This window comes from Corvus moneduloides, chromosome 7 (assembly GCF_009650955.1).
Source record: "Corvus moneduloides isolate bCorMon1 chromosome 7, bCorMon1.pri, whole genome shotgun sequence".
In the NCBI taxonomy this organism is placed as follows: domain Eukaryota; kingdom Metazoa; phylum Chordata; class Aves; order Passeriformes; family Corvidae; genus Corvus; species Corvus moneduloides.
The window spans coordinates 1622136-1647065 of NC_045482.1; the positions used below are offsets into that span (position 1 = coordinate 1622136).

The following is a 24930-nucleotide window of genomic DNA, read 5'->3' on the forward strand; positions in this document are numbered from 1 at the left end:
CCGCTCCGCAGGCCACACAAAAGATGAAAGGAGCGCCAAAATTTAGGCTGGGTTGCTTCAAACGAACGGGATGGCTCAGCCAGGTTGCGTTTTCCCAAAATCCCCTTCAATTCCCACCAAAACAAACCGTGGAGTCAAACAGCCATGAAAGGCACGAGGGGCCAGGTCTCAAGCGGCCACGGACATTTGGGATGGGGCATTCCCCTGAGAGGCACAAAAGATTGGGAACGTTGGGAAGGTTTGGTGATGCTCTTTCTCATTCATGTAGGGCGAGGGAAGTTGTGGAAGCAGCAGGTGGAAGCTGGGAGAGGGGAAGAATTCTTTTTCCTCCCCGTTTCCATGCTCCACGGGCAGCAGCTCTGAGGGCCAGGGATGCTGTCTGCTTTCCAAGCAAAGTCCAGCCAAACATGAAAAATGAGTTTTTATATATATATATATACAATAATATATCATGTATATATGTATATATAAAAATATAATATATACAATTTTTTGGTGGATTTTTTTTAAAAGGAAACAACCAAAACTGAGTGTAATTCAGCACTGGAAGAATTTTGGGGAGCACTGTGGCATGAAGACAGCTGTTCTCCCAAGGGATACACGTGTGCACATCCTTTGGTTCAGCAGGAATTAATCTGGGGAACCTGAGAGAAACAAATCCTCACTCCTCCTGCTACCTTTGGCCAGGTCACTGTGGGAAATGAAAGCCCCAGCTCCACCACCATTTCGGGTTTTCCAGCCCCTTCATGCGCCAGCCTGGGAACTGTGCTAGGTACCAGGGATATGGGAGGTGCTGGTGCATCCCATGGACTGCAGGGAGCTGGAATATCATCCTCCTGTGTGGAATAACTACAACATTCTTAGCAGCTCCTAAATAAAAAATAAAAAAAAAAGATTTAAAAGTTTATTTTAGGGTCTGCCACTGGACTTTGCATCCTGTTAAAGGCTTCTACACAGCACCCCTGCTTGTGCCACTCCCAGGTGAGATTTATCCCAGGGGATTTGATGCCCAGGTGGGCTGGTTTGGGTCACCTGGGCTGATTTGAGTCACCCACCCCGTCCTTCCCTTCTCACCCTGCTGCTTTGCAGGGATCCCCTGGAACGAGCACTATTCCCACCTGCAGCCGGCTCCTTCCAGACACCAATCATTTTATTCCTCTTTACAATCTATTTAAAGCACAATTAGAAGACAAAAAAAAATCAAACCAAAACAAACCAAAACAAGGAAATTATACAAATTCCAGCCAAAAGCACATCTTAGTTCTGTTGTGAATCCCTGGAAAACAGCCATCCATCATGGAAAGCGGCACTCCTTGGCTCCCCCGGCACAAATGGATGCTGCTGTGCCCCATGGAAGGGCTGGATTTGGACCTGGATCTGCTCCTTCACAGCACGACTCCTTCGGGCTCCAGCAGCAGGAAGTCATGGAGAGCCTTGGGCACGGGCAGCAGAGGGATGAGGGAATGGCATTTGCTCCCAAAATTTGTCCGGATGGCGGAGCGGCACAAGTGCTGCAGGCACCGGGCCGTGCCCGCCAGCCCGAAAAGGGACTCGTAGAAAGGCTGGTGCTGCTGCAAAGAGAGGGCAACACCAGCATCACCCACCTGGGCTTGGTCTTTTCCCGACTCCCAAAGAAGCTGGGGGTGTTTTGGGATGAAGATCTAAGGGAAGGAGGGAAGGAGCCCATGTGTGACTGTGGGTTAGGGGTCTGTGCATCGACACGGCTCCACAGGCAAAGGGTGGCTGAGGAACTCTGGAATTCTCCTGGGGGAAACCAGCCTTGGGAAGGGTGCAGCAGCATCCCACAGAAAGCTGGCGTAGAAGAGACCTCGTTCCTGAGACAGGGAAGCAAAGCAGGATTGGGCTGTGCAGCCTCAGCCTTTCTTTAATTTGGGGGGAAAAAAAAATCCTTTCTCCCATTCCCCAGAACAAGCTGAAGGCTTTGTTCGCATTCCAGAAGCCATTCCTCACCCTGTGGGGCCAGGAGCCATCCCAAACCATCCCAGAGAGGGCTGGCTGTACCTGTTGCACATCTGAGAAGGAGATTTTTCCAAGCCAAAATGAGTGATGCGGGCTCCTGCTGGGAAGTGCTCTGGCTCCAGGGTCACTTCCAGAGGCTGAGTGGATTTTATGGCAGGTTGGGGCAGGGATGTGGAGTCTGAGGATGGTGAAGCCGAAGGGATGCAAACTTGGAGGGATCAGGTGTGTGGTGGTGCTCTAGGGAATATTCCTTTTGGTCTTTCTCTGTCCAAGTGAAGTCTGGGTAGGGGGAAAAAACCCCACTCTGTGGGGAGAATAAATCCCTGTTCTGTGGGGAAAATAAATCCCTGTTCTGTGGGGAAATCCCCCTCCTTGGGTCTCAGCCACCCCTGCCAAACCAGCAGCGCTGTCTCACCTGGAACACCTCCTCTGGCACGGCCTTGGCCCACTCCTGGGAGACCGGGATTTGTGAGTAGGAATTGAAGAGGACTTCAATGACCTCCGGCATGGCAGCGCAGGATTTCAGCACCTGTCCAGGGACAGTGTGAGGCTTCAGACAGAGACAGGCAGGGCCAGAGGGGGACAACATCCGCCTGCTGCAGCCAGGGTTTGTCCCACCCCAGCACGCTCCAGGCTGGGGATGGCTCCAGGCCGGGATCAGGCAGCTGTGGGGTTTCTCCTGGCACGTTTTGGAGCTCTTGCTCCATCTGTGGAGCAGTGGGAAGACCCCGCCCTGCTGAGGCACTTCATCCTCGGGATGCAGCCCTCACTTCTTGTTTACATTTTTGGCCTGTGCCTGACAAGGCAGGATAATATTTTCTTTATGGTTTGGTGTAAAATCAATGGAACGCAGAGCCATGAGGCGGCTGCACCGGCTGCTCTTCTGCCAAGCCTGTCTCTGACATTCCCGAGGCAGGGGAAATCCCTCTAAGCCACGCTGGCTCCATCCTGCCCATCTGCTGGGCTTTCATTTCCATCACTCCCCAACGCCACCGTCCCCTCTCCCAGATTCTCCCACCCCGCCACCTTTACACTTCCCAAAGCTCCCAACCGCAAGGCCCCCGGTGTGAAGGGATCTCCGGGCGCCATTTTGGGGCCGGTACCTTGACGAAGGCAGGGGGCCATATCTTTTGGGAGCCGTGGTTGAGCAGCAGCTGGATGGTGAGGTGGGGACGCAGATCCCTGTGGGAGGCAGCGCCCTGCAGGGCCCAGCCCAGCGGGGACACGCCGTCGTAGTCGATGGCGTTGGTGTCGGCCCCACGCCGCAGCAGGAGCCGCACCAGCTCGGCGTTGGCCGCCCCGCACGCCCGGTGCAAGGGGCTCCTCCAGCTCTCATCCCGGGCACCCACGTCGGCGCCGTGGGCAACCAGCAGCCGGAAAAACCGCAGGGAATCCTCGCCAGTGCCCGAGGCCTGCCCGCAGAGGATGCCCAGGGCCGTCTCCTCCCGCGCGTTGCGGGCGTCGACGCGCGCCCGGCGCCGCAGGTAGAGGTGAGCGTGGTCGCAGAGGCCGTGCCTGGCGGCCACGTGCAGGGCTGTGTCCCCTGCGGCCTCGCTCGGCAGGTCCACGGCGGCCCCGTGTCTCAGCAGGAGCCTGGCACACCTGCAGGAAGGTGGGAAGGCTGGGGATGAAGCTCCAGGACAGGGTTTGAGGGGCGCGGTGGGCTGGAGCCATGAGGGATGATGGGGTGGGAGGTGGTGTGGGGGGAGGATGGAAGTCATGCTGGAGCTGGGGTTGTGGTGCTCAGTAGAGGCTGGGCAGGGTGGTGGCACTGTGACCTGGTGCCCTCCACTGTCAGGGCAATGGTGGTTCGGGCAATGACTCCCTCCTGCCCTTGACCAGTGCCATTCACGGATGGTCATCCTTGACTGTCCTTGACCATCTCAACCATCCTTGAGTGTCTTCAACCATCCTTGACTGTTCCTGACCATCCTTGACCACCCTGACCATCCTTGACTGTCCTCAACCATCCTTGATCATCCCTTGACTGCCCTGAGTGTCCTCGACAATCTGGACAACCTTGACTGTCCCTGACCATCCCTGACCATCCTTGACCATTCCTGAACACCTTGACCATCCTAGGCCCACTTGCTTGGATATAAAAATGGATTTTCCTTCTCTCTTTGAGGGACCCAAACACCTGTGTTGTGCTCTTGGTCCAGAGGACACTAAAGGATTGTGTTTTCCTAGAATCATGGAATATCCTGAGCTGGGAGGGACCCACAAGGATCATGGAGTCTAAGGGAGGAGCACCAATCTTTAACCCCCTCTGCCTCTTCAATCTTCCTCTAAAGGTGCTTTTCTCTCAGCTCAGGCATCACCAGAGCCCTGTGGGAGGGTCTGGGCTTACACAGAAGCACCACGACTGGGAGAGAAGTCCCAACCTGTTCCTTCCAGCAGCAGGGATGGGGAAGAAGAGGAGCCCCAAGGAGAAAGGACAGCACCAGGATATTGCTTGTTTTCCCTGGCCCAGGGGAAGGCTAACATATGTGGGGAAAATAACAATAATAAAATAAAGAAAGAATGAAAGAATGACAATAATAATAATAATAATGATAATGATAATAATAATAATAATATACTTGACTCTTCGTGGACCTGCCTCATCACCTCCCCCAGGATTTGATGGGAAGTGGGAAGATTTTCACTGTCCTTGGCAGTGCAGAATCTAAAAATTCCTCCCTGGGCTGCTTTTCCCATGGATTTTGAGCCTGAGTTTGCCAGGAAAAAAATCCTGCAGGATCTTTTCCTGCAGCATGGGACGGTGTAATGCTCCCAGAGGTGCCAGCCCTCACCAGAGGCATCCACCACGGATGCTCTGCTTGGGGTGTGGTTGCGTGTGAGTGGCTTTAGGTGGGGTTGTGCCATTCCCAAAACTCTCAGATCCTTCCTTTCCAATTTGCTTTTTTTGGTCTAGGATGCTGAATCCCTTTCTCAAGGAATGTTTTATCTCCCTGAGGCTTTTCTTGGGGCTTGCTGGCTGCTGTTGGAGGGGATCACTCAGACACTCAGTCTCTTTCATTGGTCTTGTCCACCCTTGTCAGCAGGGAATCTGTAATTATTATTATAAAGATTACAAAGATTATAAAGATTCTCTTGGGACTTCTCCAGATTAACTTAGTCCTGATGTCATAAGCAGCTCTGGCACCCTAAAATAACATACTCAGGGCAAACCAAGGGATGGTTCTGCAGGGGAAAAAAACTGCTGACTTGGCTGCAAAAATGCAGCAGCCCAGCCTGTGAGAAAAATCCCCTTTTGTTCTGTTTTTCTTCCTTTTTTTTTCGGGGGTAGATCATGTTTAAAGCGTTCCCAGGCAAGGAGGCAGCTGTGCCCGGAGACCTTGGGCACAAACATTGCCCTGGTTTGGGAGAGAGTGCCCAGGCTGAAGCTTTCCACCTACACAGGCAGCACAGAGGGAACATTCCCCTGCCCTTAATTTCCACGTAAAGAATGGATCGTCCAGCCCAGCATCCTTTCTGTGCCGTGGGGAATTTTCCCTCACAGAGAATTCCTTACTGGGAGCTCAGCTCCTCTTGATCTCCTGCTAGATATCCCAAATGTTCTCCTGTGGAAATGCCATCCTTCCCAGAGGCTGCATCACTGGAGGGTTATTCTTGCTGGCTGTCAGGTTCAAAGGCTTGCTTGTTGGAAGAAACCCAAGCTGGTTTACATTGAATTTTCCTCCTGGGTGCTCCTCCCTTGGCAAAGAGGGAATGTTGGCAAGGAGCTATGAATAAGGGGTGATCTCTTCCAGTGAATGCGAAAGGTGGGAGCCTGGGAGGAGCATTTGCCTCCTGTTTGGATGTCTGGGCATCAGCAGGTTCTGGGTAGATGCCCTTGTTAACCTTTAGAATCTCTCCTCGTGAATTCACGCACTCCAACACTTCACCAGCGTTTCTGGCTTCCTGCATTTTCATTCCCATCCTGCTTGTTGCCATCAGATTAGACTGAAATCCCATTAAACAAGGCCCAGTGCTGGCTTGCTGCTTTTTTAAGGGCTCCTCTCCAATTTTCTGGGAATACTGAAAGAGCACGCTGCGTTCAGTTTTCTGTTTAGCTCAGCAGCAATTCGGTGGCACAACAAACAGGTTGATTTTCCATCCATCCTGGTACCTAATTTTGACTAATTTAAACTCACTTCCAAGCCATTGCCAACTCATTTGCAGGTGATGGGTGATGTCTCCTTGTTTGGGCAAGTCACTTCTTAAGGTAAAGGAAATTTGGGGTGAGTGGTGTTAGTGCTCCGCCCCTACCCTGCCCTGGGCTCGTGGATCCAATGAAATGGGAGAAAATTATTTGGGGTTGATTTTTTTATTATTATTGTTTCTTCACCCATCAGAGTGTCAGGGCAGGATGTGCCCGTTGCCCTCCTCGATGCCAGGATGGCTCCCACTGGCTGGGATGAAAAATCCCCAGGCTGGGAAAGTGGGATTTAGTTAGAAATGGGATGCGATGAACAACCAGCAGGAGGAGCAGGAGATTGGGGCAGCGGAGGCTGGAGGAAAATTCCCGTCCCGAAAACCCACTCAGGCCCCGGTTTCCTGAAGGAGAAAGCTCCTGTTTGTTTTTTCCTCCCGTCCCTGGGGTCGGAGCGAGGTTTATCAGTAAAAGCCCTCGTTTTGTCACATGTCAGAGAGCAGGGCCAGGCCTTGGGCTGTGCCCTGGGGCTGCTTTTGGCCTCTTTATTTCTCGCTCAGGACCCCTGAAGGAGCTGCTCTTCCCCAGCTTCCCAAACCGATGGCTCCAAACGCTCCGAGTGTTGCATTTAGCAAGGCTAAACAGAGCAGAGGATGAGGTTTAGCACTAGATGATGCTAAATGCTGGCTTTTCAATACCCTTTTCCCCCCTTTGCAGTGGTGCTTATTTCCCACAGCCACGAGGGCAGAGTGTCCAGGACGATGCTGGAATAGCTGGAGGGTGCCTGGGGCCGGGTCCACTGGGTCAGTACCCACGTCCCTGGCATTTGGGAGCCTTGTCTTGACCGCTGTGCCTTTTTAGGCACTGCCTTCCTGCCCAGCTCCCGTTTCCTGCTAATTCCTCCCACCCTGTCCCTGGCAGCTCTGGTGCTCGCTCCCCATCCCACTGCTCCTTGCATGCAGCCCCTTGGACGCTGCCTGAGCTCCTGCACTGACTCATCCCACCTTTCATCCCCTATCCCTCAGCTCTGGGGGTTCGGAGCAGGTGGTGCTTCCAGCTCCCAGGGTGGAGGGGAAGGCTCGGAGAAGGGAACTGCACAGCCGAGTTGCGTGGAAGTGGGGGTGACACCTCCTTGTCCCATCCCTTGGCTTCACAGAGCCCTCTTCCCTACGCGCAAGGCTGGAGAGGGGAAATTCCTCTCCAGGCAGGCTCTCCCCGGTCGCCTGGGATGTTCAGGGAGATCTGAAGGAGGACTCTACAGACGTTCAGCATCCCTTCCTCCGTGGGCACCGCGCTGGGAGGCGGGAGCCGTGTCCTGCATCCCTGCCAGGCGCCTTCCCGCCGCCCCACGCCCGCTCTCCCCTCCCCGCCGCCGCCGCCGAGACTCTTCCTCTCCCCCTCAATTATTTTTATTTTATTTTTTTTCGGGGTGCCAATAAAGGCAGGCTCCTTTAATCATCCCGGCTTTAAGAGGGAAAAGGGAGAGCGCCAGGGAGAGAGTGCAGTGAATTTAGAGACTCATCTTACCCCACCATGTTAATTATCTCGGCTGTAAAAAAGAGGTCAAGGAGAGGAACTCTACTAAATAGGCCGACGTTGGCATGAACAGCTCCTAAAGTGAAGAAGGTAAGACTGAACTTTACTGGAACTTTTTTTTTTCCATCTCTTCAAAAAGCCCCTAGATTAAAGCTCTGATATCCTTTTTGTTGAAATCTCATGGATTCTGAAGCTCAAATGGCTGGAAGGAAGCCCAGATAATTTTTTTTTATCCCAGTCACTGAGAGGCTCAAAGGTTTTAAGTCCTGCCCCCATGGTGAATTGCCGAGTATATGGGAATACAGAAGAACCTGGCACATAGGTGTTCTGGCCATTGTTATCGAGAGGGAGAAAAATAAAATAGCTCTCTATGTAGGTCAATGACCTGCTCTTTGTTGTCAGTAAAAAATTAAGGATGACCTAAAATCTACTACTCAACGAAAAAAATAATAAAATAAAAAAAAAGGAGGCGAGGTAAAGTAGTCTCCCCCTAATCAAAGAGGAAATGTTTGTGTTACCCAAAGCTTGACCTCCTCAGTCTCTAACTTTAGCAAAGTCTTTGCGATTGAAAAAGCAGTGGTCGAAACCTCAAACCCTGTCTGAAATGTCTATTAATTTTTGATCTTTCAAGGGAGTTGGCTTAGTTATTGTAGAAGCCCCCGTAGCGCCGGGCGCCGTAGTTAAGGGGCTCTCAGCATTTCCATTATAAAGTCCCAATATTCCAGGGCTTTACAACTCAGCTGTTCCCACGTTGGGGCTGTCTGATCCCCTTGGTGGCTGTGCTGCCATCCCCCTCCGCCTTCCAAGGGAATGGGACATGCAGATCGGTGAGAACAGCTCTGTTTTTACACATATATACGCATCTATAAAATCGTATTTTTTTCCAAGCTTGGAAGCAAAACCAGGGCACCTGGACCTCTGGGGTCCAGGAGATCCTCTGCACGCCCTGGGCTGGTTTGGTCACCCCATCTCTTCAGGGAATCAAGGAATCGCAGGGATTTTAGGATGGGGCTGGAGGCTGAAGCTTTAAGGTCAAAGGAGAGCTCAGGTGAAGGAATTAAAGCCAGCTCCTTGTCAATGGTAGGGCTGCTTGCAGCATCCTCCCTTTCCCCTCTTGCCCCTTCCAGCCCCCATGGCACCAAGGATGTGTTGGATTCATCCCTAGATTTTTGGCTGAACCAGAATGCTACTAATACTTGATTTTTGGACATCTTGCAGAGACTCATTTCTAAGCTGCGATCAAGTCTTTCCCTCTCTGGCTGCTTCCCTTCTCCAGAACACTCTCCCTGTGTCCATGATATGTTGGAACCTTGCTTTCACCACCTACTTCCAGTGAATCTTTCCTGCCTGGAGGGCGGAGGATGGAAGCCAGGCTGGCTTTTCATGCAAGCTGGCAGGTGATGGAATTCACTGTGGCCCTAAGCAGTTTGATCAGGATATCAAGTGGCTGAGCTCTTTATTTAAAAAAAAAGGAAAATATCCTGATTCCGTGTGTCTGATGATCCAGGCACCTAAAGTGTTACAGAAACATATTTTTCCATATTTCTCCATATTTTTTATGCTCATCTGTGTGATGCTGATCCAGGGAGAGATGTGGATGCACATGGATGAGCCTCAGCCCTGACTACGAACCAAGGTGGATCTTGTGTGGGGTCAGGGGGTGGGAGGATTACTCCACATCCCATAGACCCATCCTGACCATCTCCTGGGGGAAGTGAGCTGGATCTGGGATGCAGGACACACTGATTTTAGGAGAAGCAGTCAGGAAAGAGAAGGAAGGAAAAGCTGGGGCTGGGTTGCTCCTGTCCATGGGAAGAAGATTTAGGCTGTGCAATGTGCCTGGCTCCAAAATGTGCCTTTTTTTGTCTCTGCTGTGGCAGCTGGGAGATGTGGGAGCATGTGGGAAGCCTTGCCTTGGATCATGGCATCTTTTTTTGCTTCCCACAGGCAAAACTCCTGGGCTCTGTGCACAGAGGATGGACAGTGAGGTTACCACGGAATCCCACGCTGCTCAAAGCTCATCCCATTCCACCCCCTGCCATGGGCAGGGACACCTCCCACTATCCCAGGTTGCTCCAAAGCCCATCCAACCCGGCCTTGAGCACTCCCAGGGATGGCCCCAGCAGTGGGATGCTGATGGGGCCCCCGTCCTTACCCCAGGGAGTCCGGGGTGGTGCAGAGGTGCAGCGGGGCCGTGCCCTCGTCGCTCTGCAGGTTGGGCTCGGCCCTGTACTCCAGCAGCAGCTCCACGCAGTCGCTGTGCCCAGCCCGGCAGGCCTCGTGCAGGGGTCCCTGTCCCCCCGGGGCCAGGTTGGGGTCGGCCCCGTGGCGCAGGAGGTGCCGCAGGCAGTCGGGGTGGCCGTGGCGGGCGGCGAGGCACAGCGGGGTGCTCAGCTCCCGCCTCTCCTCCAGCGCCCACAGCCCTGCGGGACACGGGAATGGGATGAGCCCCTGGATCACCATCCCCTGCCCACCGGCCTTGTGGCTGGACCAGCTCCAGACACCGCTTTTCCCGTTTTTCTCTGGCAGCTTTAGGTGTTCCAAAGGGGCTGGTTGCACTTGGTCGGCAAGAGGGGAAACAAAACTCCCTCAAAACTCCCTCGGTGTGTGCTCATCCAGGAGCAGGATTTCATGTGGGATGAGGTGGGCAAGCCAATGCCCTGCCTGCCATCAGGGCACGCAATCCTGTGGGCAAGAGGCTGGCAGGAGCTAAAAGGCAGCTCACGAATTCCCCAGGGAGGGAAAGGCTGTCTTTGCTGGGAATGAAGGCACCCAAGCCAAGTGGCAGCGTGTTGGGAGGGGGATGGAGGGCTGGGCATGGGATGTGCTGGGTTTGGGATCAGCCAGAGTGAGGAACTGCATTTCCCAACAGCTCCAGGACCTCCTGGACCATGTCCTGAGCATAATGCTCCATGAGCACCTGGGACCATGGGGAGCATCACCTCAGGAGGAGGCACCAGGTACCACTCTCCTGAGAGCCTCTTATCTCTCCCAGATAGGACCATGAGGAATGTGGGCTGCGAGCCCTCCTGCAAGCATTCCCAAACTACAGGGTGTCTAATCCCGACCTGAAAAAATCATGTAGATGCACGGATTTTACACTTCCACTGGGTTAGTACGTGCAGAAGAGAAGAAAATATGAAAAGTGATGAATATCTATGGCCAGATCTGTGGGCTAACCAGACACCATCCACCTTGGGAACACTTAAGGCACCTAAATGCACTGCACCTCTCCTGTTTAGGGTTAGTAAACACCCATTTATTTCATTTTCCTCGCCTGGCCCTTAAAGGAAAGGTACCTGAGAGTCCAATAGAGGCTTGGCTTTTCACCTGCCACTGCAGCTCGTTTTTACTGATCTCAAAGACCAGGTTGACATCTTGGTGGTATCGCTCAGTCAGCACCTGGAGGCTCCTCAGGTCTCCCGTGACCAGGGCTGTGTAAAACCTGGCGATAGGAGCACGAGCTGCTAAGGGATGCTCCGGATCCAATTTGGAGGAAATCCTCAGCTTTCCTGTCCCAGCTCCTGGTAACTCGCTCATTCCAGTGCTTCCCGGTGTGCACGTCCTGGCTGGGGGGACAGCCAAGCTTTTACAGTTCATTGTTTCCGTCCTCTTGGCTCATTGTCTAATTATAATCCAGTCCAGGCTCTGTTGTGGCGTATTTATAACTCCAGAGGGGATGGATCACGATGGACACGGGGTACAGTGAGGGTCAGGCGGTCATCAGGCCGTGCTGCAGCAGCACCTCTTGGATTAAACTGCTGGATTTTTTGCAGGCTCCAATTTGGGACAGGGGTGTTTAGGCTGGGAGGAAAACGGTGCCTAGTGTTTAGGAAAGTTAAAAAAAATAAAGAAATTTAGTCACCTGCTGTCTGTCCATCCCCAATAACCTTATTTGCGTCCTCTGAGCTCTGGGAGGTTTTTCTTCCCTCGACTTTCTTTTTTTTTTTCATTGAGGTGCTCCTATGAGATTCCGGTCTTGTGGTTGCTCTCTGGAAAATCTGGGCTACGTGTTACTGGGCCAGCCTGGAATGTTGGGATGTCCCTGCAGGGATGCAAAGGCCAGCGAGGTACAAATCCTCCTGGGGCTTTGGCAGGGGAAGCTGCTCTCCCTGACAGTGCCTTGTATAGGAGAGAGAAAGCACCCCGACTCTGCTGCCATCGGATGCCAGCACAGCTTTCCCTGTTCCCACTGCCCCGAGGCTCCTCTCCTCAAGGTCACCGGAGAAATCCGTGGTGGGGACAAGAATAGAGCCTGGCATCTCGTGACTTGGAGGCTCAGGGTGACAAACCCTCCCCTTCCCAGATTTCCCACCCACCTCTTTGGGGAATAAACCTGGTCAAAGCAGATTTTGGGATGTTAAACCAGAGCTGGAATGCTGCGTGGTTCCCTCTGTGTGGAGTCCATCTGAGCCTGGGAAAAAGGTTTGGGACCTTGCTGGGGATTCTGGGCATCCCTGGGCCAACCCCCCCATGCTGCCAGAGCCACCTGAGGTTCCTCTGAGTGTGTCCTCAGCCTGGCTGTGGTGACATCCATCTCTGGCCCTGGAGACTGTGGGAAGGGCATGGAGCCCCAAAACCTCCACACTGTGTCCATGCAGGATGGGGTTTGCTTGGCCAGGGGGTTCTTGGTGAAGGACCCCCCTTTTAAGGTCCCTATTCATGGGAAGCAGCATTGGGAGCTAATTTGAGGCCATCCTAGGTGGTCTTCCCTGTTTTCTCCTCTTTTCCCCTTTATCTCGAGGCTGGCATTCCCACCTGGCTGTCCACAACCTCTTGGCTGGTTTGGAGCCTCCAAACCCCCTCATTTTTCTCTGCTTTTGCCACTTGTTGCTGTTCTGCTCCACCCAGCCCTTCTGTGCCCATTCCCCCCTCTGGTATGAACTGAACCACCTCCTCCAAGCACTGCTCTGGTATGAAAATCATCCTAGTTATCCCCCTGGGGTCCTTCAGCCAGCACAGGAGAAGGTCTGGAGATCCAGGGAGCGGCACAGACAGGGATCATTTACCTCAGGAACTTGTCCTGGGTCGCGTTTCCAGAGCCTGCCTTGCTTTTCCTCTCCTCACATTAGCAACCCTGTAATATTTTTGTGGTGACGTGGAGGAATCCTGCCTTCACATGTCCCTGCTCACGCCGAAGGGATCACCTTCCCCAGGCAGGGATTACCTCCCTGGGTAAATTTAGCAGTGAGTCCAGACCTTCTGGGTCAGACCTGGGCTAATTTCGTTCGGGGGGGTGTGTACGTGTGTGTCTGGCACTAAATTGCCCTTGAAATACCCCGTGACCCTTCCCAATCAGCATCTATTTGCATATAAACACTCGAGTCTTGAGCCAGGATTAACTCATGGCTGAGGGAGGGGGTTAAAACCAGCCTAGGACAGCAAGGGTAGAGAGAAAAGGTCCCCTTGGCACACAGAACCCCAGGGTCTGAGCTCCTGCCAGCCCAGTCAAGTGCTCCTTCCACCCGGGAGCGGAGAGTGATGTCGGGATGAAGTGATGTTGCTGTGGATTTAAGGGGAATGCGGCTGCGCAGGCGGGTGGGATTTACTGCAGAGAGGAGCCAGGACAACTGTGGAACATCCTGGGGATGGCCAGGAGCCCCGGGGAGAACCTCCTGCTGGGGTTTAGAAGGAAAATGCAGCTGTTTCAACTGCTTGTAAAGCACTCGTTGCCTTCAGGCAGCGAGTTTGGGTGGTGGAGGAAACTCCAGGAGCCTCTCCTCTGCCACTGCTGTGCTGCAGGGCCTTGGGCACACCACCTGTCATCAGAGCTTTGAGATCCCTGAGGATCTGAGGGTCTGAGCCTGCAAAAAATTAGCCTGGGATCATCCTGCTGTGTCCTTACTTCAGCAAGGATGCCCCTGCACAGACCAGGGCCCCAAAAAGGGGTGAGGGTGAGCACTTGTAGCCTCGCGCTCATCAATCTCCAACGCGGGGGGAGCATCTTCACCTTCTCCCCGCGCCCGACTGTTTGCAGAGCACACCTCATTGACCACAACATTAAGCATTTCCCTTCCTCAGATCAAGTCTATCTATTAATAATGGCTTAAATTGCCTGCTCCAGCTTCTCATTACTGGGAAAACTCACTCCTGGCACAGGCAGCAGCACAACACACAGCAGCAAAAGGGTTTGGAGACAGCTCGTCCCTCAAGTTCAGCTGCCACGTAACTCAGTCCTCATTCCGGGGGGAATCTCAGCCCTTGACCTGCTGGCTCCAAAAGCCCCACAAGACTGCCTTAAAACATCCAGATGTGCAGGTGTGCAGAGCTCCTGGCATCACCACCCTGATTTACAGCTGCCCTCTGGCAGCAGGGAATGGCATTATTATCATTATCATCTTTCCAGGGAAATTTCCAGCGCGGTGCAGGAGCCCCAGGGCCGGCAGCCTGCAGCACTGCCTCCTCCAACATGGCCGATTTAAACCTTGTACCCCCTCCTAGCCCCCCCCAAATAACTCAGATGGGGTTCCTGTGATGGCAGTGTCCCCCCAGCACCCCGAGGAGTGAGCAGGCAGGATGGCAATGCCCCAACCTACCTTGGAGCAATGTGAGGGCAGCTCTCCTGAGTGATGGTCACTCATCCCCCCTGGATCACCATCCCTGTCCGGGCAGAGCGAGGTGTGAGGTTCAATAATTCCTTCTCTGGGACCCAGGTGTCACCTTGCTAAGAGCCACCCTGCCCCCGGCACGTCCCCACGTTTATATTTGCAGCTCTCCATGTGACAGCACTGCCCAGTTATGCGGCTGGGTCGGACTGTGGGATGAGCCCCTGCCAACACACACGTCCTTGTCCCTGTGCCTGGGGAGGGGGTCATGCCTTGAACCCCCCCAAAAATACTTTAGCAGATGCTGCTACTGCTCAGCTCTTCTTTAAAAGCTGCTGCCCGGTGAAATATAAACTCATCCCGAGGCTGCATTGATTTTGCCCAGTTTTTATTGGAAATTAGATCATATTTAAGCATTTCCCTTTAACAGCTCTATATAATATGGAAAGATTCTGTGCTGCAGTTAGTTTATAGTGGCCCATCTTTGACAGATGTAAATAATTCAATTAAAAAGCCCCCCCAAAATCTTTCCAGTTATAACTGCACTATTTTCCTTTTCCCCCCTCTTTCCCCATCAATTATAGGAATTAAAAAAAAAAAAAAAAAAAAAAAAAGCTCTTAGCTTAAGTAAAAATCCAAGGCTTCCCTCCTCCCCACCTCCCTGCTGAAGAGCTGCAGCTCTGTTAATTATCCCCTGAGAATTCAGTCCTGGGGCATATCCTCTTCTAAAGGTGAAGGGGAGCCCTCCCAGTTATTTAACCCCTGAGTTATGGGCTCATGGAATGTCAACCCGTGTGCCAGGCTGGAAAACCAGCTCGGACTGACCCTCCATCACGTGTCTCCTGCACAGTCTCAGGATTAGAGGCTCCTTGTAGGCTCCGTAGTGCAGGATTCCCTCCTGGGATGGGACACACCAATCTGTGATTTGCCTCGTGTCACCATCACCACTCACAGACTGCCACCTAAAAAGGGTTTTATAAAGGATTATAGGGTGAGGACCCAGCACTGGGCACACCAGGAGTCAGATCCCAGTCCTTTTCCCCCCACTCTTGGAATCTGAAGCAGATTCACTCCATGCCCTAGCTGGAATTCCACCACTCTCTTCGCTATGGGAGGTGGAAACAGGGGAGCTCGATGGCACCACGAGCTCCAACAAGCCCTGGACTTGGTTTCATGTCATCCCGAGCTGTTTTGCTCCTGAGCACAATTAGTTTTCAACACCTGAAAGTGCCCGGCAGTTGTGGAAGTTATTTATGGATTGGAGGATGTGTTTCCCAAGCACACCCTAACCAGAAAGTTACGGAGATAATTGCCTGCCCTCTGGGATGCAGAAGAACAAACCCAACTATCCCTTGTTGCCCACACCCCTTTCTGGGGGATTGATTTATCCCTTTCCACTGGACACATCAGAACTTGGCTTGTCAGCTTTGATTAGCGGGGCCTTGGCCCGGTTCATTACGGCTCCCACCTCTCCTTGGAGCAGCTGCACTTTCAGCAGGGAACCACCTGGTTTGCCTGCCCCCATCCCTGCCCCCTCTTCCCATCACCTGTGGGGTAGGGGCTGCAAATTACAGGTTGCTGTGGGGTGGGAAGAGCAGCCGGTTCTGGGATCATCCGTCACGGCAGGGCCCTGTCAGCACATTGCCCCCACTGCCACCCCCTGCCCTCCCCGAGCCGAGCCCCACTCGGGATGTGGAGGAGTGAAGGGGGGCCAGGACTTTGGGATGTCCCTGGCTTTGCTGACATCGGTGAAATGCGCTGTCACCAGCAGGCCAGGGACATCCCAGGAGATGGAGAGATTTGTGGGAGCAGGGATGGGTTTGTAAATAGAAAATGGAACGGTGGCTCAGGGCAGGACCTTGCTTTAGGGTTCTGGGTGGGTCAGAAAAGAGCCTGTGAGGATTGGGCAAGTTTTGGGACCAGGTGTGACCACACCAGTGACCCTCCAACCCACCCTGATGGGAGGGGAAGGGGCTGCTCCCCACGGGGGTGGTGTGGGGGCTACCACCACACCAGCACAGGCTTCCATCGGGCTTGGAAACTACACCAAACCCCCAAATCTCAGGCGGGCATGGTGGATTTTAGAGTGTGTCCCTGCCCAGCATCCCCTCCCTCCCTGAGAGGCTTTTTGGGAGCTGAGTGGTGGCATTTGGGATGCAGCCGTGGGAGTAATTAGAGTAATTATGGGTGTAACTTCCCAAACTTCGTGCTAAGCGGTGCTAATGGCTCGTTTGCGTGATTCCCATCTCCTGCTGATCTCCCTGCCTATTCACTGCCCCAATTATTCCTAAGAGAGGACAGGATTGCACCCAGGCCTTAATTTCTGCTCCAGCTTTCACTGGGGATTAGAGCCCACCATGCCCTGTCCAGGCTGATGATTTTCTTCGCTCTCCAAATAGTCTTTCTTGGCATTTTTTTCCCCTCATTTCACCCCATTCACTTTTCCCCCTCTCTCTCTATTTTTTTGATTCCCAGAGCTCGATCTTGAGTTATTTTTACTCAGAAAGCCAAAACCCCCCCATCCATTGGTGGGAAGGCACGGTGGCTTCTCCTTGCTACAGCACAGTCCCAGCGGCTGGGACAAACAATGGTGTGCCTGAGGTGGGAATGCCTGTCCTTGTCCCATCAGCCGAGGAGTTGGGGTTTCCCCTTTGCACGTGATCCACTGGGCGGATAAAAGCCTTGGACCTAGAATTCCATGCTTTTTGGTAGCCGGCTGAAGGATTGAGATGGCTTCTGGTGGCCGAAGCAGCCCTGGGAACCCTTTTCATTGCTGCTAAGCACACACCGGCTATATCCATGCAGAAGCTGTGGCCTTTCAGGGATAAGAAGGTGAGTTCCTTGAGTTTGTTTTTCCATGTTGCTGGGACCTGGCTCTCTTCTCCAGGTTCTCCTGGGTCCAGTTCCTTGGTTGCTGTTGCTTGTTTTGTGCCCTTGCCTGTGCCGTGGGTCCCTTCACCCATTCCCGTGTTTGCATTAATCCTGGCTGCCTTTTCCCGGTGGGAAAACTGAAGCAGGGTAAATTCTAAAGCAGAGAAGCTGGAAAAGGGCGTTAGGAAATGCTGGTTTGGAGCTGCCCTCCCGGGAGGGGAACAGCCTTATTCTGGGCTTCTCTCCCCCTTTGCTTCTGCGTGCATTTCGTGGCGTGGTTAATGATGGTTTTCTTGCTAAATTGAGCAACTTGAAGCATCAAAACTTGTCAGGAGGTGAGAACCCAACCTGTAGGAAACTGCGTGGTTTTGTTCGGAGACGTGCAGAGGAGTTTAGGGATGGGATAAGTTGTTTTCTAGAGAATTAGGAAAGTTGGGAAGGGTGTGGAGTTGGCGTTTCCAGCCTTTGGCTTTAAGGCTGGGTGGGCAGGTGGGAGCAGAGCCTGGCAGTGCCCTGCCTCAAGGTGGCACCGGGTTTGGGGGGTTTGGGGTGGGATGTGACCCTCTCTCTGCTCCATGCTGGCACATCCCTGCTGTGCCAAAAAACCCCAGGGCTTCCAGCCAGGAGCTGTAACAGCCGAGGCTCGTTCGGTGCTTTTTGCTGGAGGCAGTGCCAGCCGAAAAGGGGCTGGTGCTGGTTTGCTCAGCAAAAGACTGGCTCCACTTCCACAGTGTCCTTTTGTCGTGGAGCTTGGGAATTATCCAGAGCCATGTGGGCACCATGCCTTTGGTTGTACCAAGGTTTGGTGGTGGTCCTTGAAAGCCATCGCTGGCTGGGGACATCCCAGGAGGGATGGAGAAAGTCCCGTCTACTTGTGGGGAACATCCCCACGGGCACTGCCCAAACCCTAACAAGAGCCCCAAACGATTTGGGGATTTTATGTAGCTTGTTATCTTAGGTGTAGGGTATTTTTTAAATTTTTTTTTTTATTTGAAATCCCAGCACGAAATAATCCTCTTTTTCTGGTCGGAATAGAAATGGCTTGATGCCACGAGGCAAAAAAAAAAAAAAAAAATAATAAAAGGCAGCTCTACCCAGTGCTGCGCTGATTTGCAAGGCTAGTGAGAGACTACAGAAGGCGTTTTCAAATAGACTCCGATATTTTCAGTGCTTGAAGAGGGCCCGACTACATGACACCTTTTTTGAAGCCCTGATTTACAATGGCCCCAGGCTGAGTGCATTATAATTTGCTGCGAGAAGTTCCAAAGTCGCAGTACTTTCAATAATGAGGAGAGAAACCCTAATACGAGAAGACTTTTCCTTTTTTTTTTTCCTTTTTTTTTTTTTTTTTTTTTTGGTATTGTGTTTAATGAAAAGCTAAAAATGTGCTAATTTGTAAGTCCTGTTGTGGTAGTGGCATCAGAGGCTTTTGAAATGCGTTACTGACTTGGGGAGTATTAAGGAAAAATGACATTTTGCTACTAGCAGAAAAGTCAATTATAATGTTTCCACACTTTAGAAAATTGCTGATGCAGGATGGGAGTTAATAGAACAGTCAGCTTCACTTTGTGTTACCGGATTTGGGGGGTTTTGCTGAGAAACGTCGGCTTGTTTTTTAATTCTGATGGCAACTTCACTAACGGGCTGCCGCAGGTGCTGTGTGGTTGGGACTCGTCTCGGTGAGGGTGTGATGTATTCCCTTGGGTTGTTCCCACCTGGAGCTGGTCCCTGTGCCAGCCTGGCGTGCTGCAGACTGCACAGGGGCAGGGAGAATCAGCATCGAGAAAGATTTAGCGTTTTGCTGTGGCTGTGATCCCTCCCTGGTGGTGCAGGAGCACTGAGCCTGCTGCAGTCTGTTCCCAGCGCCCTGCAGAAGAGCCCTGCTCAGTTATTTAAAAACATCTAAAGCAAGAAACAGGAGGAAAGGGCTGTCCTTCCCCACTGTGCTCTCGATGGAGTTTTCCCCCCCATCTCTTGGAGAAGAAAACAGCAGAAAACTTTTCCTAAGCTCTTGGGGAAAAGAGGGTGGGAGTTCTCACTGTGGTTGCCAGAGAGTTTTAGTGCTGCTGCTGAAAACCCCGCTGCTGGAGCTTTCAGGCAGGCAGGGGCAGTCCCAGGAATCCCATCTCGGGGGGTACAGGTGAGGAGGTTGAACAGGTGAGGTACAGGTGAGGAGGTTGAACAGCTCATGCTCATCTATTTCCACCCCCCTGCCGTGGGCAGGGACACCTTCCACTGTCCCAGGCTGCTCCAAGCCCCAATGTCCAGCCTGGCCTTGGGCACTTCAGGGATCCAGGGGCAGCCACAGCTGCTCTGGGCACCCTGTGCCAGGGCCTGCCCACCCTCCCAGGGAACAATTCCTTCCCACTATCCCATCTAACCGTGCCCTTGGGCAGTGGGAAGCCATTCCCTGTGTCCTGTCCTGCTCCATGCGTGGGTTGTATTTAAAGCACATTAAAATCCCCAGGGAGGGAAATGCCAGGGCTTTATTTCTTCTGCTCCCTCTCCCAGGTGTTCCAAAGAGGGGTTCCTGCTTGGTGTGGCTAAAAGTGGAGGATGGGGGAGTGAGCATGAAGACTTTTGTAAAAGTCATGTCATATGTATTTCTCCTGGGTTTGCAGGAAGCAATTAAGCCAATTAATTTATTGGTAAATTATCTGATGATGAAGTACAAAATAACTGCAATGAAACGCTGACATTCACATTAATACCGAATTAGTTACTGTATTATGACTGTTCTTACAATGAATGCCCAGTAATTTAATAGTAATGGGACATTTAAATAATTTAGCTGATAATTCTCTGGATCACTTACATATATAAATGAGCATGACAGCTTCTTCTCTCAACTTTGCTGCTGCTGGATTGCTCCCACCTCCACACCAGGAGGCAAAGCAGCCTGGCCTCCCTCTTTGCTGTCCCTCAGAGCTCACCTTTGGCTGGGTGGAGGAGGCAGGATTTTCCCCCTCCATCAGATTGTGGGAACGCTGTGGCTGGAGAGCAGAGTGCAGTTGTGCCGGGCTTAGCAAAGCCACAACCTTTTAATCTCTTTTCGTGAAAGATCTCTGGGCAGAGATGTTGGAGGAGCATCCCTAGAGGGGTTCCTCTGAGAGCCAGTGGGAAGGGTGTTGGAGATCCAGCCAGGGCCACTTCATTGAGTAATTCAGACACTGAGATTACTCCATGTGTTGGCTCTGCTTGATACAACTGCTTCATTCATTTTTCAAGTAGCTGCACTCTCTGTAATAATAATTACAAACAGCATTAAAATTGCTCCTCATTCTTCCCTCCCCATGAGGAGCCTCTCCTGAGGAGAGCAAGGGCTTGGCAGCCACACAGGGCAGAGCTTTTCTGCTTTATGGGATGGTTTGGGTTGGAAGGATCTTAAAGGTCATCCCATTCCACCCCTGCCATGGGCAGGGACACCTTCCACTGTCCCAGCCTGTTCCAAGCCCTGTCCAACCTGCCTTGAACGCTTCACCACCTCTTTGTCACCTCCTGCATCCACAGAGCTGTTTGTAGTTAAACTGGCTGTGGCTTCTAAATCCCCACAGAAAGAAAGAAATGCGAGCAGCCACCAGTGCAAGCTACACCTAAAGGAAAAATTCCCCAGTGTTTTTTTCCCCCATGAACTGGTGGATAGTGGGGAAAACCTGCAAGTTTTCCCCCTGGTGAAAGGTTCTGCATCCTCCCTGCACGGGGTCGGCGTTGTGCCCTGGAGATGGATGTTGCCAGTCAGCTGCTTTTACTTTGCTATTGAGATTGCACTGAAGCTGCTGAAATATGAGTTAATGGGCTTGCTTACATCCTCCCGAAATGTGGTCCTTTCATCACATCACGCTGTGCTGTCAAACCTGTTGTGGAGAGGAGGGTTCCACTGTCGGCAAGATTGAGGGCAGAATTATCCAAATTAGTTTCCCTGCGGATGAGAGCAGAGATGAGGGGTTTTAAACACAAACCCTGTCACCTCTGTGGAGAGCCTGCCTTTTCTCCCCAGGAATGAAGTTAAGAGCACCTTGTTTGATAAAACTGGGGTGTGCTGCCAAATTTGGGGAGCCAGCAGCCTGCTCCAAAGAATAAGGGAAGGAAAGCCAACGTTTGTAGCTGCACTGTTGCAATGGATTGAACCCAGGGGCTGGCAGCTCATGGGGTCTCTTGTGTGGGTCATGTTGAGATTCCAGCAGCTGGATTACTGCTGGGAGAGCTGGGGGAAGGACTGGTGTCCCTCAGAAATGTCCTGAGGGGTCGCACAGGGGAGATGTAACAACAATTTCCTCTCTTACTGCTTGGCTCTCCTTGGCAGGGCTGGAGGTGCAGCCTCGAGGTTGGAAGGGTGAAACCATGGGGAGCCTTGTACCAGACAGCAAAATACAGCTGGATAGGACCACAAAAATCCCAAACTGGGGTAGTTCTGTCCTGTGTGCTGCAATAAGCCCAGAGGGAGAAAATTCAGATTATTAACCAGATCCATCCAGTTCTCTCCACTGTGCACAACGATACGGCTGGTTGAATAATTTTCTGTGCAGTTAGTTATGTGCAGGAATCCTCCCAGACCTTTTTTCTCAGGCATTCCTCTTGTCAGGAGTGTCTTTTTCCATTTGGGTTCCTCTTAGGAGCAGGAGGGGCTCAATACCGTCCCCTTCCCAGCAGGGCTTCCTACAGCAGTGCTGCCCAACGTGTACCTCCCAGCCTGTTGATAGAGGCACAGAGTGGTCCCTCAGCTCCCTGGGGATAGTGGGCCTTGTGTTTCCAGGTATTTCCAGTTACCTGTTGTCAAGGCCACACAGGAATTCTGTGATGAGAAGGAAGAGCGGGTGTTTGTGGCTCTTATTTATAGAAGACCATGGTGAATGGGATCCTGTGCCTTACATGAAGGTGGTGCTGGCTCCATCAGTGTCCTGTAGGATGTCCCAAAGCTTTAGGGTATTCGGAGCACTCCTTGTAAATACTTTGTCCTCAAAATCGCTGATTTGTGAGCAAAGTGCATTAAGCAACAAATGCATTGCTATTTGTGCAAATAGGTTACTTAGTTATTATTTTCTATGGCAAAATAGATTAAAACCAGATTTTGGTGCTCATCTGCCCAAATTAGCACCTGGCTGCTTTGCTTTTCTCTGCTGACACCCACAGATATGAATGTGTTCATGCTAAGGCCTCAAAAGGTGCAAGTGCTGTTCCTCGTGCAGCTGGGTAAATAGTCAGCTTGTGGTGGATTGCACAAAGTGCCTCTTGATCCATCCCAATTAAAAAGCAGTCTTTATGGCTGTAATCGTTTTATTGAGGACTGTAACGCTTTAGACCCACAGATACATAAAGCAGTTAGTTTTATAAAGCATATAGGATATTAAAGTAATGAAAGGCATGAAAGTGACATCAATTTTTAAGGAGAGTTACTTGCCGAAATAAATGAGTATGGCCTAAAAGTTGATGGCATGTTACAGGCCTGAGTAATGAACCCTTCTGCCCCCTAAAATCTCCTGGAATAAATAATGCTTGAGCAAGTCAGTGGTCATTAACTCTTTATCCTCTGAGAGCTACATGTTACATCTCATCTGATGGGGGTTTTTTTTTTTTTTTAACTTGTAAAAATCCATTCAGAGAGGAAATCTCTTCCCTGGAATACCTATAACTTGAGGAGCATTAATCTGCCATGCCTTTGCAGTGAAGTAGAGCCGTGACTGCTATGGCCAGGTGAAAAATCCTTGAGGAAGTTACTTTTTCCCTTTTCCTTTCTTTCCTTTTTCTTTTTCTGCTTCCTTTGCTGCCAGTGCTGCGCTCCACGCTTTCCCCAAAGGGGTCTTGGCATACCAGGCCTGGAGAATCAAAAAGCATTTGTATGCTTTAATAAAATTAAAAAAAACATTTAAAAAGGCAAGACAGACCACTTAAACATTTTACTGCTATAATGGAGCATTCCTTAAAAAACCCAAACCTCTTAAAACCCAAGCTGGCTGGTGGAGAAGCCAAAATGAAACCCTCAGATCTCTTGAGAACATTATTACACCAAGAAGTGCAGCAATTGATCGAGCTGAGTCTCATTAACAGCAATACTTAGCTGGGCCATTTGTGTTGCTATAGTTATGGAAATGTTAAATTCCATGATCAACCCTATTTCCAGAGAATATAGCTCTTGTCAGAGCTCCCTCTGCTCCAGACTTGGCAGCAGACAAATCATCCCCTTCTCGTGCCTCTGCAAATCGATCCAGACAGTTTTGATTTCAATGAGGGGGCTCAGGAAGCAAAACAAACCCTGAACATTAAGAACCTGTTTATTGCTTTCAGATGCCTGTTCACAGGCCTGTGACTTGTAAATGATTTTGGTGGAGTTGCTCTGCAGACTTGCCCAGCTCCTGGGCTGTGGTGTCAGGGAGGCAGCTCTAGGCTGTGTGAGAATAATGTGAAGTGAAGGAGAAGGGAAGGCTTTAAAGTCAGCACTGGCTAGGAATCACTCCTTCTCTGTATGTACAAGAACCTTTCTCAACAAAGTCCTGCCTAAACCAGAGATTAAAATGCCACCAGGCATTGCCTGTGGTTGCTAAAATGCCTTCCTTCTTGACCACTGGCTGCTATTTAACACCACAGCTCTGCCTCCTCTGCCCGTGTCATCTTCAGCCTCCCTCCCAGTGTGGCATCCTGCAAAGGCTTTTCCATCTGATCCATCCCAAATGCTGCCTCCAGCTTGAGCCTGGTCAGGCATCTTCTAGGAAATTGCCTTGTCCAGTTGCCCAGTGTGTGTTAGAGGAAGAGAAGTTGGGAGAAGAGGGATGGGAAGGGTATAGGGAAGAAAAACTCAACATGTTCCTCTCCTGGTGCCAGATGCTCCTGCTTGGTGTCAGCTTTTCAAGAGCTCTTTCTGGGGTCTGGGAAGGGCTGATGATGACAGGCACCCTGCAGATAAATATTCTCGGCAGGTGGTTGACAGGGGTCAAGCATCCATCTGGCTGCTGGACACTGCAATTCTGCTCTAATTACCCAAATTAGCTGAGCACCTCTCCTCCAAAAACCCTGTCCTCACTGGTAAAAACATCCTCCAGCCTCCTGTGTGCCCACATCTAGGCAGGACATGGGTGGTGGTGGGGAGGAACGCTGGGCTCTGAGTGCAGCTGAATTTTGCTGCCTTAGTCCCAGACCAAACTATTCCTGGTTTTGGGAGAACAGCAGAGCTGGGTCAGGGTGTGTTGCTGTTTGTGGCCCTTCCCATGAGTGGGATGAGAGGGGCGAGGTGGTGATGGTGGGTTTGGGCTCCAGCAGGAATTGCCTTTCCCCAGCAGCAGCTGTGGGAAGCCACGAGAACCCAGTGATGTGTCTGGCCCTGGGTGAGACTCCACGAGGCCACAGCGATTTTATTTCCCCTCCAGTTTTGTGTCCTGGGTGTAACACCCTCCAGACCTTAAGTGGGAGGTGGAGAGAGTAGGAAAATCTTGCCCAGAGCTTTCTGGGAGCTTGGTGGGGTCGAAAGAGCTGTTTGGTGGGGTGATCATCTTCCTCTCAGCTCTGGGTCACTGGCAAAGGACTCCGAAGCATTTGGCAGGAGAAGCCAAGAGACTTGGGATGTGTTCTCTTGTTCTTTTCCCAGTTCTTTGTGCAAATATTTCAGTGCACAACAGTAACTTTTTGCCTCTTTAACTGGTGTAACTGTTCCATGAGATGAGTGAAGTCAGCTCCTCAGACATGCCTAAAATAAAAGTCCCTTTATCACCAGCATCTGAACTGGGGGTGTGAGTTACTGGCAGCAGTGACTGATCAGAGTTGAAATGTTTGGTTTTTGGAGGAATGATGCCCATAGGCTTTGGAATGGGTTTTCCTATGTATTTCTGTAGCTGTCCCATCCCTGGAAGCGTCCAGCTTGGATGGGGCTTG

General features: G+C 51.6%; 3 protein-coding genes across 4 annotated transcripts in view; all 3 read right to left on the reverse strand.

Moving 5' to 3' along the window:
• LOC116446882 overlaps nt 1–24930 on the reverse strand; it is a 781927-nt gene that overhangs the window by 467832 nt on the left and 289165 nt on the right. The gene's annotated exons all lie outside the window — the stretch shown is intronic.
• On the reverse strand, nt 1230–13218 carry ASB18 (ankyrin repeat and SOCS box containing 18). The gene is made up of 5 exons (XM_032115335.1): nt 10954–13218; nt 9810–10077; nt 3084–3582; nt 2396–2509; nt 1230–1571 (listed from the first exon to the last, which is right to left on the reverse strand). Exons 1-5 carry the CDS (start codon nt 11252–11254, stop codon nt 1386–1388), a joined length of 1368 nt encoding a protein of 455 aa, XP_031971226.1. The 5' UTR covers nt 11255–13218; the 3' UTR covers nt 1230–1385.
• The window catches only part of IQCA1 (IQ motif containing with AAA domain 1), a 101445-nt gene continuing 99147 nt past the window's right edge, over nt 22633–24930 (reverse strand). For both annotated transcript variants that reach the window (XM_032115324.1, XM_032115323.1), the window contains one exon: nt 22633–22883. In XM_032115324.1, coding sequence (XP_031971215.1) covers nt 22782–22883 — 102 coding nt within the window. In that variant the 3' untranslated portion in view covers nt 22633–22781. The remainder of the gene's footprint in view (nt 22884–24930) is intronic.